This window comes from Zingiber officinale, chromosome 7B, assembly GCF_018446385.1.
Source record: "Zingiber officinale cultivar Zhangliang chromosome 7B, Zo_v1.1, whole genome shotgun sequence".
Taxonomy (NCBI): domain Eukaryota; kingdom Viridiplantae; phylum Streptophyta; class Magnoliopsida; order Zingiberales; family Zingiberaceae; genus Zingiber; species Zingiber officinale.
This window is the reverse complement of record NC_055999.1, coordinates 109,050,303-109,067,049: the sequence shown is the minus strand read 5'-3', so window position 1 is coordinate 109,067,049 and position 16,747 is coordinate 109,050,303. Positions and strand designations below refer to the sequence as shown.

Genomic DNA, 16,747 nt, shown 5'->3' with positions numbered 1-16,747 from the left:
AACGGTCCGATTTTGAACCGATTTTAGACCGGTGATAGACTTCGGTAAAAGTGTGGTGAAGTAAAAAATTTACCCTTTTACTTCACGTGCGTCTACTTCGGTAATTATCTACCTATTACTTCGGATAATATCCGAAGTCTATTGTCAATTTTCACATAGTGACTGGCTGAATTTCATGTGGCTTGTACTTGAAGATGCAGCGTTTAGTTTGTTCCTTCCTTGTTTACCAGCGCAACCAAGAACATGCACTGCTGCTCCTCAGCAGGCCGTGATTAATTAATTAATGCTTTTTTAAATTCATCGGTTAATTTCCAGAGCAATGTCGTCACATCATCATTTGTTTCTAGTCATCCAAGGTTGGAGTTGGGATTTAATTGATTGAACTGGTCTGCTTCAGACCTGAGGTGGCTTTTTGTCTAGGAGGACCCAATAGACCCCCATCTACCGCTCTGTTAAAGTTATTCAAGCTTTAATTTGAGTATCTTTACATTGAAATTATGAAAAAAGTAATAGGGTTCTAACCTTGTATATTTATCTTAATATTGTGATGGTTCTTCATTGGAAGCTTTATGGGCTTAAGAGACATTTTATGCTGCCTTCGGAGGTTGGAAAAAATTATGTTGCTTATTAAAGGTGCAATTTGTTGTTCTCTGAAATTTTAGTATTTGGGCGTGTTAGAGATGTGATAATTTTTCTATTGGCAATGAGAGAGTTATTTGGAGAGTAGGCTTAGACTAACTATATTAATTCAAATTTGGATAAATAAATGTTGGATTTGAAGTGAAATTTTAAAAACATTGTCATAGCACTCTCCAACCCATTAAGTGATATAACACGATTAGCTTATGGGACATGCAATTATATAAGAATGTTAATATACATTTAGAGAGGCACTAAAGAATGTTCAATTTCTCTGTGTAATTATTGAATGTATCATTATTCAATAATAGAGTAGGATTTGGGAGTAAATTAGATAATAAAGAAACTGATATATATATATATATATATATATAAAAAAGGTGTTATATATATGCACCCTCAAGAGACTAGTCTTACCTCAGCCAAGCTTGAAAACTCATTCAAGCATTTACAAATAAGGTGCTAATTGAATCAAATATTCAGAAATAAATTTGATGTTCAACTAATGTTCATGAACATGAACAACGATTGTAAATTGTAAATCATATTTATCAATAAAATTCAATTACCAAACTTCGCCCTTAGCAATTCACTTAGGCACTTTTTCACTTCCACCAAATTCAACTTGTACTCATATCTATCTCAACCATAATAATATGGTGACAAAAATGAAAAAGGTAAATCACGGATGACTATTAATTTTTGAAATAGTCATTAGAGTATGAGAAAAACATTTACCTCGATTATATCAAAATTCAAACTATGGACCTCATGATGACAACACCTCATGCGTTAACCAGACCGTCCCGTGGGGACTTCGACTACAATAATTTGATCAAAACATGAAGTGGTGATGACATTTCATTAGATTTGAAATCATTTTCACCTCATCATCTTGTTAATGTTTAGAGAAGATTAAGAGAAGTATAGGCGTGCAATTTTAAAAAAGAAAATAAAGTTGAATCGATGAAATAAAAAAAAATCATACAAAATATACAGCTTCCAGCATCAGAGGTAATCAAAAAGAGTATAATTTTCCTCACTAAAACAAGAATTCGATCTTGATAGCAAGGAAAATATATAAGAATAAACAAATTCCTCCCACAATTGAGAAAAACTAAAATAAAATGGCAATAATAATAACAGAGTAAGCAACACCAAGATCACTCGGAATCGCTCTCGAGGCTTTCCATCCCCTTCAATCCCAAACGCCTCTGCGTAAAATTGAATCCATAAATCAAATTTTAGAAATTTAAATTCAATAAAATAAAATAAAGAATGCAAACTTCGATCTCACAAAACCACGAACGCGAAACAAACAGATTACGAAGACCACGTTTTTTAGAAAATTAATAAAGAATAAAAAAAAATCGAGTCGAAATTCGTGATTTAATTAATAATTACCTTCTTGTTGCACCTTTTCTCCCTAACGTCGTATCTTCCTCTCGACAAATCTGACAACCACATTCCAGGGAAACAGTACTGCAATCGCACAGAACGCAGTGCCTTATTTCTAGATCTGAAGAGCAGAAACAAACGGAACAAACAAATAATGAACGAAAAGGAAATATAGTTTGAGATCGATACTTGGAGAGACTTGTCGACGCACTTGGCTCTCTTTTTGGGCCTCTGGGGAAGCTTGCTGCCTCTCATGGCGAGGAAGTCGTCTTCCTTCTCCTTCCGGGAGAGGGAGATGCAGATCTTGGGCCACTCCGATTGATCCACGCTCAGCTTCTCTTCGATCGGGGCGGTGTCGAAGTCCTTGTCGAGTTCAGGGGCGGCGTTCATTGGGCCGTCGGAGACGGTGGCTTCCTCGGTGGGAATGGCGGTGGTCCCTTCTCGGATCGTGGTGGGCCGTTGAGGTCTTGATCACGGTGAGAAAGGAAGGGTTATTTCGGAGATCTATAAATGGTAAAAAATAAGGTGGGGATGAATTGTAGCGTGGCCATGCTATAAATAGAAAGGAAGTAAGAAGTGGTCGTAAACGATTCATGACCATAAATAGAAATAAAAGAAATTATGAAAGTGTTTAAACCACAATAATTAAAACACGAATACTTTCTTTTTTAAAAAAAATATATTGAAGTGAAAATATTCAAGAGAGGGTTAAGAAAATAAGAGGAAAATAATTCGTGCGGATTTCGCTCTCATGGATGCGATGCGCCTTGCGATGGTTATCGCCGTCGATGGTGACCTTCTCTTTCCATGGTCTAAAGAAGGGCTTCCTTCCGTTGCTGAGTGGCAAGATATCGAAGCTCATTTTATGTAATCTACATCAACAAAGTGAAATTGAAATAAGCAACTGGTTCAAATCTCGGTAAATCAATCATATCACGGGGAAAGAGAACGAGAGATATGGCATTAAAATATGATCTTGATGTAAAACACTCAGGAAGGGTATCAAACAAAATCCAAACTTGCATTATCCAGCAAATGTTGATTTTTTGATGGGATACATGAAAACAATGATCTATATAGAACCAGGTGCGCTAGAAAATGTTGTAAGCAATTTGATACCAGGAAGAGAAGACCTTAGTGAGAAGATCAAAGACTGGAAAACTTCAAAAAGATCATATTAGAAGCAAACGTGAATTCTGTTTACGAACTTGATGATCCCCAATTTCTAGAAGCCAAGTGTGTTCTTCAAATTCAATCGTAAGAAGAAAAAAACTAGGAAATGTCACCAACAACTTGCGACAAGCTGATCTAATAAATACATGATTCAAGAAGAAAAGCTCGGTCATTTCAAAGGAGAAAATTACAACAGAAGAGGAGAAAGGGACGAAAAACAGTACAGGAAAAAAAACTACCGAGATCAACAGGAAAACAAACCATATCAATCCAACCAGAACAGGGTAACAGTAGTATCCATATCGAAATAAGAAAATAATGTGAACTAGAATTGGTCATCTATTTTCCTCTATCAGTCCTTCCCTAGATAAAATCAAAACCATATCGAAAACAATTTGTTGAAAGGAAATGGTACCAGGGAATCAAAATGTAGCTCCCTACAGATCGAACGATCTTCTCATGATTTGCATGTCAGTCGAAACAATCAAAGACCTTTCCTCTTTCTTGTTCTTTTTGACCGAAGATTATGTAGAAATGGGTTTGAGGAAGGAGATGAAGTGAATCGGGAGGAATGCGGTGGAACAGAACAACCGAGCGGGGGAGGAGGAAAGAGGAAGCAAGCGAGGAAGGGGATGAAGAAGAAAAGGGTTAAAATAGTGACTTTGGGGGATTTAAATTGACTATATTACCCCTACTCCATGGCGTTAATAACCCAAAATGTCCTCCCTCTCATGAGGATTGTGTTGTCAATAAAATGAAAGTAGAGGGCGTTTACGGAATTAAAAAAGTAGACCTTGTTCTAGTTAACATAGCAATTCGATGCGGGTGCTTAGGATGGAACCCAAAAAATCAAGATCCACCGTTCATTAACAGATCCTGGATCTCCGCCGTTGAGCATATTCTGATGCTTCTGCAAGTATCCTGCGAATAGTCCGCCTAATGTATGGACGCTGGTGATTGACCTGAGAGCATCTGAACGGTCGATTAAATTCAGTCAATAATTGTAAGACCCACAATGTCGTGAGCTTAATTTACATGATAATAGCATAAATAATATACAGTTAAGATTTACCGAGAGAAAATTAAATCACCTTAATACCATTTCGTAGTACCAAAGAAATGATCAAAAATCTCTCTATCGATTTGGTCGATGAAAAACTTTCTTTACCCTAAAATTTTGTATCAATCTTTTATAGATGTTATCTTTTAAATATAGTAAAGATATATGATATGTTGCGGATCTTTTACCGTGGACTCGTTCAGACTTAACTCGGGGCGTCTAAAATTGATCTAGGTACCAGTGCATAACATAGTCCAAGTGCCTAAATTCATTCAGTATTTTTTTTTAATTTTATTTTTGGATATATTATATGTATTTAAATTTTAAGATTTTAAAATTTAGGAGTTTAGTCATAATAGGTTTGAGTCAATAAGAGTTTCCCTCTAGGATTCAGGCTTCCCTCTTGAGTTATAGTATTCAAGATTAAAAATTTTAGAAACTCATGAGTTATATTATATGTATTTAGGATTTAAGATTTTAGGATTTAAAGGTTGGATTATAATGAGTTTAAGTTAATAAAATTTTACTTTAATGTTTAGGCTTCCCTCTTGAGTTATAGTGTTCAAGATAAAAAATTTTTAGATGCTCACAGGGTATAGTGTTCTTCTTTAAGAAAATTTTATTTTTTTCAAAAAAAATGAATCTAGGCACCTGGATCATTGTAGTGCGAACGGGCTCACGACGTATGGTTCACAGTAGATCACACACACACATATATATGCTTGATAGCCTGGGCGATGTTGATGAGCGTCGCCCATGGCCCATGGGTGCCTCTTACATTGGGAGGCACGATTCATTTTTTAGAATCGAGGTGCCTGAATATGTGAGGATTGCCCAAGAGTGTCCACCAAACGGGGGTGCAGGCTAACAAAATATTTTATATATATATATATATATATATAGAGTATTGATATCCTGCGCGACGCGCACAGTGCGTGACTGTGCGCGTCGCGCAGGATATCAACCTTGTTTTTTCTTTTTTATTTTTTTTAAATTTTTGAATAAAAAAAATAATTAAAAAAATCAATATTTCCTTATATATAAATCTTTAATCCATGAATATATCCCCTAAACATATTACAATACTCCATAAATACTTAAATTTATTTCATTTTTAATTTTTTTTTTACTAAATACTATAACCCAATTGTAAAATCTAAACCCTAGAGGTAAAATCTTAAAAAAAAATAACTTACAAATTATAACCCAATTGGGAAGCATGAATCCTAGAAATAAAATTTAAAAAAATATTTTAATTATTTTTTTAATTCAAAATTTAAAAAAAATAAAAAAAAGTTTGATATCCTGCGCGACTCGCACGCACTGTGTGCGTAGCACAGGATATCAATACTATATATATATATATATATATATATACGAAAATATTACCCTACGGCACACATCCGTGCGGATCGGTGCGGTGGATCGATCCACTGATCGATTCAGCCCCGCTGGATCGATCAGTGGATCGATCCAGCAGGCGCGAGAAGACGAAGCGGGGCTGGCGCGAGAAGAAGCGGGTCTGGCGTGAGAAGACGAAGCGGGCCGATCGCGAAGCTGCCAATTCTGGCCGCGATCCGGTCGAAATCCGCTCGCGGCCGGATTCCGGCCGGATCACGACCGGATTCCGGCCAGATGGCGGCCAAAATCCAACTGTTTTGTGGTCAAAATCGGTCGCGACGCTAGCAAATGCAGCGCTGCCAATTCTGTTGGTGATTCGGCCGGAATCCGGTAGCGATCCGGTCGAAATCCGGTCGCGTTGTGATCCAGCCGAGGGGTGATCCGTCAGCATCCCGTGAAGATCAGCGGCGCCGGCGACCGACGCGAGAAGACAAGCGGGGTTGAATCAATCCACTGATCGATTCAGTCCCGCTGGATCGATTAGTGGATCGATCCATCACTAATTTTGATGCGTGCCGCACCAAACCGTATGGAGCGTGCCGCAGGGTATCTTTATATATATATAAGCTCACCTGTGGTTAGAGGTGGAACTAGAAAAAAAAATTCGGGAGGCTGAATTACACAGATATTTTTTTTGTACGGCTAAATAAAAATATTTAATAATTAAAGTTTTACATCAACTCTTGCATAATATACGATGCTGCAGAAATTATACACATGAAGTCTGAAATCTAATTGATAAAGAAATCAAGCTCTAGTCTATTCATTTCTAGTGTGTTGATCCCTCCAAGGCTCCAATTCTTGCATAATATACGTATTGCAAAAACTGTAGCCAAATAAACATGAACATCATTCACATAAATCATAATATGTATGAAATTCTCATGATAGATAGTGTAAAATAGAGCAAAAAAAAGAGGTTCAGAATTTTAAGGAATCAACGATGAACAAAGAACACTTTAATAGCAAATGTTTTTGCCAATACAGAAGTATAAGAAATAGTTGTACATCTCATTTTGCAACCCACTTGATGACTAATAACATGAAACACTCTCCATGCAAAAGCTATTAACCTATTAAGTTAATCACAACCAATTGATCTTGTTGAACACTTAGGATTCTCATTTAAGCCATATAATAGGCCGCAATACTAATACTTATAATATGTGATTGAAATGATATTGTTAGAGTTTACCAAGAGTCCAAGAGACTATAACTCGAGAGCCTTCCCCTTGTCCCACTTAATACTCGACAGAATCTCCATAACCTGATAAATTAAAATTGAGAACATTTAATCTAACTTGTAAGAAAAAAAAACTAGAAGTTTAGGAAAGATTAGTCTACCTTTCTTACATAGGTGAGCTCCATTTCTGGGTTGACACAGAAGTTTACGACGATCGACGAGTCGATACAAGAGGAGACAATTGGATTCTACAAGACTGCATTTGTTGAAAATATTGTAATATTTCCTCATTTTCAATTGTAGAAAAAAAATATCCTTTTCAATGTATACAACTAGACTGTCATTCATCCATTCATCTCTCATTCTATTGCGTAAATCAATCTTCACAGTCTTCATTGCAGAAAAAACTCGTTCAACCGAAGCAGTTGCAACTAGTAAAACTAATGTCAACTCTATCATACGATAAACCAATGGGAACACCAAATGTTTTTTAGTCTCAACCAATTCCTGAGCAAGAATTTCTAAGTCATCAATTGAAGAAAAGTATGGATTATCCCGCTTATTATAAAAGTAACTCATAAGTTGTTGTTCCAAAAATAAATAATCAGTACCACAAAAGTCCTCGGGATAAAAATCAGCAAGATGGATGAGTTTGTGAACACCAAATTGAGAGAAAGAATTTCTTGGATGAAGACATGATATGCAACTAAGCAATTCCGTACTAACTTTTGAAAAATGATATTCATCTCTTGTATAATTAAATCAACAACGTAGCATTCAAATTTGCAACCATGATAACATTAATAATCAACGAAATCTCTTTAACAAAAAAATAGGTTTTCAGAAATAATACCTGACAAAAAATCTCCACACGATAATGATAAAATTTGGTGATGAGTTGCCCTCTACGCCTGCCATGACCACGAGTTAGCATGTTGTCATCTATATCAAGTATTGAAATCATATTCAATTCACAAAATGTGTTAACTCGTTCCAAAATTATCTGCCATCTATCTTGCCTGAAGTCTTGTAGTCGACATTTCACACTTCTAACCAAAGACATGGCTTGAATAATATTTTGATTCCCTTGTTGTAGGGAAAGTGATAACTTGTTTGTAATTCCAATATATACTTCATCAAATGTAACACGAAAACAAATTGAGAACTCTCCATCTTCTCAATTAAACCTGCGACAACACCTTTATTTGCAGAATAAGAGGCATCATCATATACATTTCCTAACACTTCTATCACTAAAGACCACATAGAGTATAAACGAAGTAATGTTAAGTAGTGTGATCCCCAACGAGTACCTCCAGGTCTTGCTAAACTAGTTTCTTGTTTTTTTTTCTTTTCCACTAGTAATTTCTCCACTTTTCAATTTAGCAATTACCTTATTATGTTGAATTTTTCTAAGTTGATCTCTTCTCTTACAAGATACTCTAGATATATTCACAATCATGGTGATATACCCAAAAAATTCACTCATAGTAAAATTGTCATGGGCAACAGCAACAAGAACTAATTGGAGCTGGTGATAGAAACAGTGAACATACATTGCAAATGAATTTTCTTGTAGTATCAGATATTTCAATTCATGGAACTCACCACGCATATTTGAAGCTCTCTCATATCCTTGGCCTCTCAATCTAGATAATGATAAACCATATTGCACGAATAAAGCATCAATAGCCATTTTCAAAGAATGAGAACTAGTGTCAGGTACATGCACAACTACAAGAAATCGTTCAATCACACATCATTCTTTATTCACATACCTCAAAACAAATCCCATATGCTCCTTCACTGAACTATCTCGAGCCTCATTAACCATCAAAGAAAAGAATTTATCTCCAATATCATTGATTATAGCAAGTGTGATCTCTGAAGCACAAACACATGTTAAATCTTTTTAAATTTTTGGGGAAGTCAATTGATTGTTTGCAGGAGCATTTTGTTTTATAACTTTAGAAACCTCTTCATTTCGTTGACTATACCATTCAAGCAACTCAAGAAAATTACCTCTATTTGAAGAACTAGTTGACTCATCGTGTCCTCGAAAAGTCAACCCTTGCTTCAATAGAAAGCGTGTCACATCCAACATTGCTGTTAAACGAGTGCGATAATCAATTTCCATATCACGACTATGTACTCATAAAATATTCCCCACACTGTCTTTGATCTTGAAAAGACTCAAATTGTATTCTAGCTTCATTGTGACAACTATTCACAGTCCCCATATGACGATTGAATCTTTCTAATGCCCTTTTTCAATTGTTGTAACCATCTTTTATAAAGGCATTATCTACATTTTCTTTATTTAATGGTTTGAAAAGATAACACCAAAAATAAAATGCAACATCTTTTGATATGCTATACTCTAGCCATGTATATTTTTTATACCAAGTTCCTTGAAAACTTCTTTCTTGATTACCAAAAGTTGTTTTCGAATACACATGACCATTTGGTTGACAAGGCTCTCGGAGCACATACTCTCTTCGAGCTTGATCTCGAATAGCAATATCAAATTCTTCAATTGACTTTCGTAATCCCAGATCACTAACAATATCATCCAAATTTAATTTTACATGAGATTGATTTTTCACTTGTTCAATAACATTCGGCTCATTAGAGGAGCCAAAGCCGGAACTACGAGTTCGTTTAAAAAATCTCTCCATATCCTACACAAATAAATAGCTAAAAATAAATTATGTAATGGAAAACTACAAATGTAATGGAAAAATATATGTTGAATTAATAAACTTTAATAAACCACCACTACCAATCTAATAGAATATTAATGGAAAACTAAACTACAAATGTAATCCTGTACATTTTACAAAAAAAATCAAATAATAATGGAAAACTACCAATCTAATAGAAAACTAAACTACAATGACAATATGGTATTCTGTACATTTCTAAAAAAAATAAAATAATAAAAAATTAAAATACAATAAATCTAAGTTCTAACCTTATGGTGAAATGATGTTGGAGATTGGAGCCTTAGATTTAGATACTCGGTTTTCGGTTGGAGAATAGAGACTACTGCTGTCGCCTGCTGCTTCCTGCCGTTTGGCTATCCGCGAGCAAGACCGCGACTCCACCGACTACCGCACTTGGAGACTTGGTTGGAGGCTTAGAGCCTTGGACTCAAGAGCCTTGAAGGAGAGTTGGAGTGGGAGAGGAAGAGGTTAGGAATTTAGGGTTTTTGCCATTCTGTGAAGCAGCAGCGAAGGGAAAAGAAAAGAAAAGGCAGATTTACAGAGCTCGGTCCATGTTTAATGTTTTTATTTTTTTATTATTTAATTTATTTAACTTTGGGCTCCACTTACTAAGTTGTCGTATTGCTTAATTAAAATACTAAGAACATGAAAAAAAACACTCCTTCTTCTCCGGCACCGCACACACACGACCGCACCCGCACCACACGGTGGCATAAGCGCACAGCCGCACAGGCACAGGGCAGCGGCACCGGCGCACGGCGCACCGCCACAGGGCCTACACCGGCACTGGCAGCAAGCGTCGTGGATAGCATCCAGGTTGGGGAGGCTGAAAATGTCTTGCCTCTTCATCCTCTTGCATCACTCGGAAAATGTCTTGCCGTCCAGCGATGTCCAGTGGACGGCAGCCAGACCGGGGGGGGGGGGGTCGAAGCCTCCCCAGTTGGTCCGCCACTGCTTGTGGTGATTTCCTACAGTTTGATGCTGCAGAGGTGAGCTGGAGGGCGACGTGGAACACGTGAGAAAGAAAAAATGTAGCAAAACGCCACACCTCCTCCATCTCTAAAAAAACCCTAGCTGCGAACAGTAACGCCTTCTCCCTGCCACACCTCCCTCTCTTGCCTATGAACGGCTTCGCCCCGAGAGATCTCTATCGCCCTGAGCTTTCTCAAGCCGCGACCTCCCTCTCTCACCTTAGTTCGAAGTCGTCGCCTCTCTCGCCTCAGTTCAAAGTCATCGCCTCTCTCGCCTCAATTCGAAGTCGTTCCCTCTCTCACCTCAGTTCTAAGACGTCGCTTCCCTCTCAACCAATGAGAGACCTAGCTTCTCTCTCCCCGCGTCCCCTCCTTCTCAACCAATGAGAGCCCTAGCTTCTCACTCCTTGTCATCCCCTCCCTCTCATCCGACAAGAGCCCTAGCTTCTCTCTCCCCGCACCTGGGTTCCTCGCCGCCATGAAGCCTCACAGGCGCCCTTCACAAGGTACTTTGTTTACTCTGATTTGGGTTTCGACTCAGTGCCTTAATCTGAGTTGGTTTTACAATGGCATGATTTCACCTTTATTGTCTTCTTTTTTTTTATTGGTATTGACTGATGATCGGGAAAGATAGAAGTTTTTTGAGTGAAGATTACTCATGCCTTTGTGCTTATGCATACTATTTTAGCAGTTTGAGATTATAATTTGGGCATTATAATTTTAGTTTATATGCTTTTCTTGACTACTCTATCTTCTAAACAGTAATAATGTTTTCGGATAAAGTTTAGAGATATTTCTGATTTGTTAGCCTAACTATTGAATTGATGTCGTTCTCTTTCTGTTTCCCAATATTGAATTAATAACAACAATGACACAACCAAGCCTTTCCAATTGCTTATTTTGACTAATTTGTTTAGTTTTTGTGGATTTTATTCTATTATTTTGCTTTAGAAAACTGTTAAAGTTAGTGTTTATTTCAAGTTAATTGGAACATTTGTTGTTTATTTATCTACTTATACATCTATTATAAAATATAATGCAAGGGCACCCAAAATGGAAGAAAATAGAGTTGATGATCAAGAATTCATTCCCCAAGTTGTAGAAGATCGAAAGCTAAAAATTGGAATGGAATTCCCATCACTAGAGGATGTATATTCGTTCTATAACTAATATGCATGAGAAGTCGGATTTAGTTCAAGGAATAACACGAGCAGGAAAAACAAGATGACAAATGAAGTAACATGGAAATAAATTGTATGCTTTAAAGAAGGGCATACAGATCTAATGCGGAACAATAAACATCCAAACCCTGATCAACCAACAAGAGAAAGAGCACATGGCACAATTAGAATGCGTTGTAAGTCAAATATTGCATTTGTCAAGAAACAGGCGGGGCCTGCTTGGGTTGTGTATAACTTCATAGAAACCCATAATCATCGTCTCTCGACTTGATCACGCTCACATCGTAGTGTTTTGGTAGCAAGAAAACATTGATAAAATAATTTTCAGAGGCCAATAACCAACTTGTTAACGAATGTGTTTATTGGAGATAGAATATGGAGGCTCTGAAAGGGTAGGTTGCACAGAAAAAGTTATTAGAAACTTTAAGAGAAATCTTAGGGATGAACAAAAGGGTATTGATGCAGAAACACTAATCGCGTGTTTTGCATCTGAGCAAGAGAAGAATTCAATTTTTTTCTTTGATTACAAGACTGATTTAGATAAAAGATCTACTAGGTGCTTTTGGGCTGATCATGTCTCAAGAAAGGCATACAATGTATTTGATGATGTAGTTGCATTTGATACCACATATAATACTAATAGATATGGCTTATTTTGGCACCATTTGTAAGAGTTAATCATTATCATCAGACAATTCTTTTTGGTTGCGGGTTTCTTAGTGATGAGAAAACTGAATCTTTTGTTTGGTTGCTTACAAAGTTCTTAGAAGTCATGCCTAAAGGTGCACTAAATATTATCATCATTGATCAAGATCCTTCTATGACAAGATCTATTGTATAGATTTTCCCTCAAATAGTGCATCGATATTGTTTGTGGCATATATTGAACAAATTCTCAGATAAATTAGACCCTTTGACTTTTCAAAACCACTATCATAGCATAAAGAATGTCATGATAAATTTTACAACACTTGATGCTTTTGAGAAGTCATGGGAAGAGATTATCAAGTGTGATAACTTAGAAAAAAATGATTGGTTGTCCTTGAGGTATGAATTGCGACATAGATGAATACCAACATATTTTAGTCATGTATTTTCTATAGGAATGTCAAGTAGTCAAAAATCTGAAGGCTCACATGCATTTTTCAAAAATTATATCTCAAATACGAACTCATTAATGGATTTCATCATCCATTTTAATAGAGCATTGAGATACCAAAGACACAATGAGTTAGTTGTGGATCATATTAATATGAATGAGCATCCCAAGGTTAAGATAATCTGGTCAATGGAAACTCAAATGGTTAAGCTGTACAAAAAAAAATGGCTGGAGTTTCAAAGTGAAATGTCCGAGAGTCATAGTTATTATGTGCATCAGATATTTACAGGAGTTGCCTCAATAGTTTACCATGTGATGAAATTTAAAATTCTTCTTCTTCAAAATCAAGAGTACTCATGCATGACAAACAAAGGGACTACATATCATGTAGCTGCACAAAATTTGAGTTTGAGGGCATTCCATGCAGACATATGTTAGTTTTTTTTCGTATTAACCAAGTATTTCATTTGCCTGATACGTATATACTCAAACGATGGACACGACATGAAAAAGTAGGAGCAATATATGCTTTAGGGGAGCAAAATGTCATTGATGATCCAGATTTAGAAAGAAATTTGATGTCGAGACACTCGAGGTTATCCTATAAAGCTTCAGTGTTAGTTGATGATGCATCTTTGAGTAATGACAGGACAACCTTCTTGGATGAACAATTCGATTGTATCTACAATAAAATTCAAGAGATGTCCATTAGTACAACATGCAGTGATAGAAGTCAAAGAAAGAAATTCATTGTTGAGAGCCTTGGTATTATTGATCATTCTATAGTAAGAACTAAGGGATGTGGGAAGAGATTGAAATCATCAAAGGAGAAATCAACATCAAATTCCAGGCTTTGTCGTGGATGCAGACATCGAGAAGTGTCATATGACAAGCGTAACTGCCCCAATTACAACAAAAGTATGTGTCGATTCAATTTTTTATTTTTATTATATTTTTTCTTGCAAACAAATTTATTTGATTATATTTTGTATATAACAATGTATCAATTATCAAATTAATTGAAGAAAATAATCATATCAGTCTCGACGATACATATGAACCTGATTTGGGATCTATAGTTGGTACTATCAAAATTTTAATTTGTAAAATTATAGTGGTTTATTGTTTATTGAGAAAATGAAATAAATAAATTATTTTTATTGTTGCAGGTTCTAATAACATGTGCTAGGATGTTGTAATTATCTATGGTTAGTATTGATCTATTTCCTTTGTTTGTATGTTTAAGGTTAAATATTTCTATCCTTATTGTTTGTATTTAAATTGATGTGTATTTTCTTTCAATGAATCCAGTGTTAGAGAAGATTTGCCTTGGCCTTGGTTTCGATTTGGTTTACTCCCTTTGCTCTAGTGTTAGAGAAGCTTTCACCCAACAAAAATTAGTCATCAAAAACTTTTTTTTGTTTGATTATATCGTAATCGAAGACTTGTATTTTGATGCCAAAGATTGATCTGATTTTTTGTTTTTAGTTTACGGATACTGGAAATAAAGTAATTGGAAATAGTCAAAGACTGATCTGATTTCTTTTTTTTTGTTTGATTATATTGTAATCCAAGAATTCTAGTTATTGATCTTGTGTTTTGATGTCATATGCTGTCTTGATCTTGTATTTTGATGCCATATGATGTCATATTGTAATCCAGTTTCGATGGGTAGTACCTGAAGTTCATTTAGGTACTAGCATGAGAAAATTGAACTCCTCTTCTAGCTTTGACAATAGCATTGGTGGCACATCCTTCATACATGTTGACAATGTTGCCACTGTAATCCTCATACTTCTGCTTTACTCATCCATATGGTTGTCGTGTTATACAGGTTCATTTTTTTATTTTTGATTCGTTGTCATACTAGTTTATGTGAATGTGTATTTTACCTCTATTATTTTTTTCTTCTATTGTCTCAGAGAGTGCTGGAGCATTGTGACAATCCTAATACTCAACAGATTGTCATGGGTGAGATTCTACATTCTGTTTCCATGTTGACACAAGACCAAGATGGTAATTATGCTGTTCAGAAGTTATCAGTTCTGTTTCCATGCATTTCTTCAAACTATTGTAATTGGATATATTGCCTTTGGTCTATTGCGTTTTCCTCTACCTTTGTTTATCTATTTAAGGTTTATCGTCTCGTTGTGTAAGGAAACCCAAGGAGTGTTTCAAGAAATACTATCGTCTTGTTGTGAATTTAACTTTATCAGTTTCGTCAAACTAAATTCATTGTCGCGACTTTCTGGAATTGCTAGGACAGTGATACAGTCGCATCACTGAAACCTGTTTGAATGTTTTCCCCACTTGTTCAATGGCAGGCCATGATGAAAGATCAATTTGGTAACTACGCCGTACAAAAAGTGTTACAGATGTGCGACGTTCAGCAGCGGGAGCTGATCCTCTCGCGAATCAAGGTCCACTTTAATGCACTTAAAAAATACACTTGTTTGATTATATTTTCACACAGAAACATGTAAAATAATGCCAATCTGATACACAATCATCTATCTTAAAATACATCTTTTATTGTAACTGATAGAACCAAACGATACCTGCAAAACATGCATCACGATCAAGGATCGATCAAGAAGCTGCATCCTTTCGAGAAATACATCCTTTATTTCTCATTACATTGATTAAAATACATCACACAGAAAAGAGTTGTACACATCTAAGCGTCTTCAACTTATTTTGAAAGGGTGCATCCTTTTATTTTACAAACTCAATGTGAATTCATACGATATTCTTGTGAAGCTCAGTCATATTGATCGATACAAATAATAAGCTCAGCTTATCAATTAGACACAATTGAACAACTCGAGTTGCATCTTTATAATTCATTTGAAACATGCATAAAAAAACTGATGCAAAACTTGTTTTGGGAAATTTTCCGAGAATTAGAAAACATTATAAAGAGTCAAATTTAGCTTCTGCTCAAATTTAAAAGATTTAAAAGAAATTAAACTATGACTGAAACAAAAATTAATTATATTTATGTTTGAGATTATTTAAAATTTGACTCTTTATAATCTACAAGTTTGTTATGTAGATGGAAAGTAGAAGTATGAGGAACACTGTTATCATATTATAATTGTAACATCAACATTGTTTAACGTTGGCAACACCAACTAACAAACCAAGTTTGTGTCCATAATTATAAACATTTAGTCAGTTACATTACAACACCAATATTACTTAACACTAACTAACAAGATGGGTTAACAACACAATTATGATTACGACTAAGAGAATCAAGTTCATCATTACTGATATCCAAATGAAGTTCAGTACATGGATTATTCTCGAATTATGTTCATGAGAAGTATTGTGTTCACTTTCAATATTGTCAGATGAACTAGTATCAGTCGTCACCCACTTTTATCATCCATGTTACCCACATCTGTAATACTATCTTCCAAGATTCTTGGTTGATATAGAAACACGTAACATTGTTCTTTGTCCGCAGTCCCCCTACATATTACAGGTTGAAATTTCATATTGTCAATGTTACTATAACTTGATGATACCATGAAATAGTAACCTAATTATCAAATTTCCATTACTTAGATTAAAATAAAAAATTTACAACATTCTCTAAAACAGGTTTGATTAATGTTCAATTTGTAAGAATAGTATATATTCAGCTAATTAATACAGCAATCACAATAAAATATGAAGTACTTGAAATCCTCATGATATTCTCAACTCTAGAGTGCAGTTGAATATGTTAGGCCATGGATCATTGTCGTTCATCTTAATTTATGAATTTACATTGCTCTATTCTCTATCTTATAAGGCTGCAACCTCTAAGTAAAATGAATTAAATAGCTACTATTCCGGTCATGATCATTGTAAATTTCACATTGATTTTCACACTAATATAGTTACTAACATTAGAAACTTAAACAAC

General features: G+C 35.5%; 1 protein-coding gene across 1 annotated transcript; it reads right to left on the bottom strand.

Annotated features, from left to right (window-relative positions):
* Positions 1-1,646: 1,646 nt before the first annotated feature.
* Positions 1,647-3,826, bottom strand: LOC122004050. Its single transcript, XM_042558993.1, has 4 exons — positions 3,626-3,826; positions 2,227-2,909; positions 2,044-2,121; positions 1,647-1,853 (listed from the first exon to the last, which is right to left on the bottom strand). Exons 2-4 carry the CDS (start codon positions 2,425-2,427, stop codon positions 1,803-1,805), a joined length of 330 nt encoding a protein of 109 aa, XP_042414927.1. The 5' UTR covers positions 2,428-2,909; positions 3,626-3,826; the 3' UTR covers positions 1,647-1,802.
* Between the last annotated feature and the right edge of the window lie 12,921 nt (positions 3,827-16,747).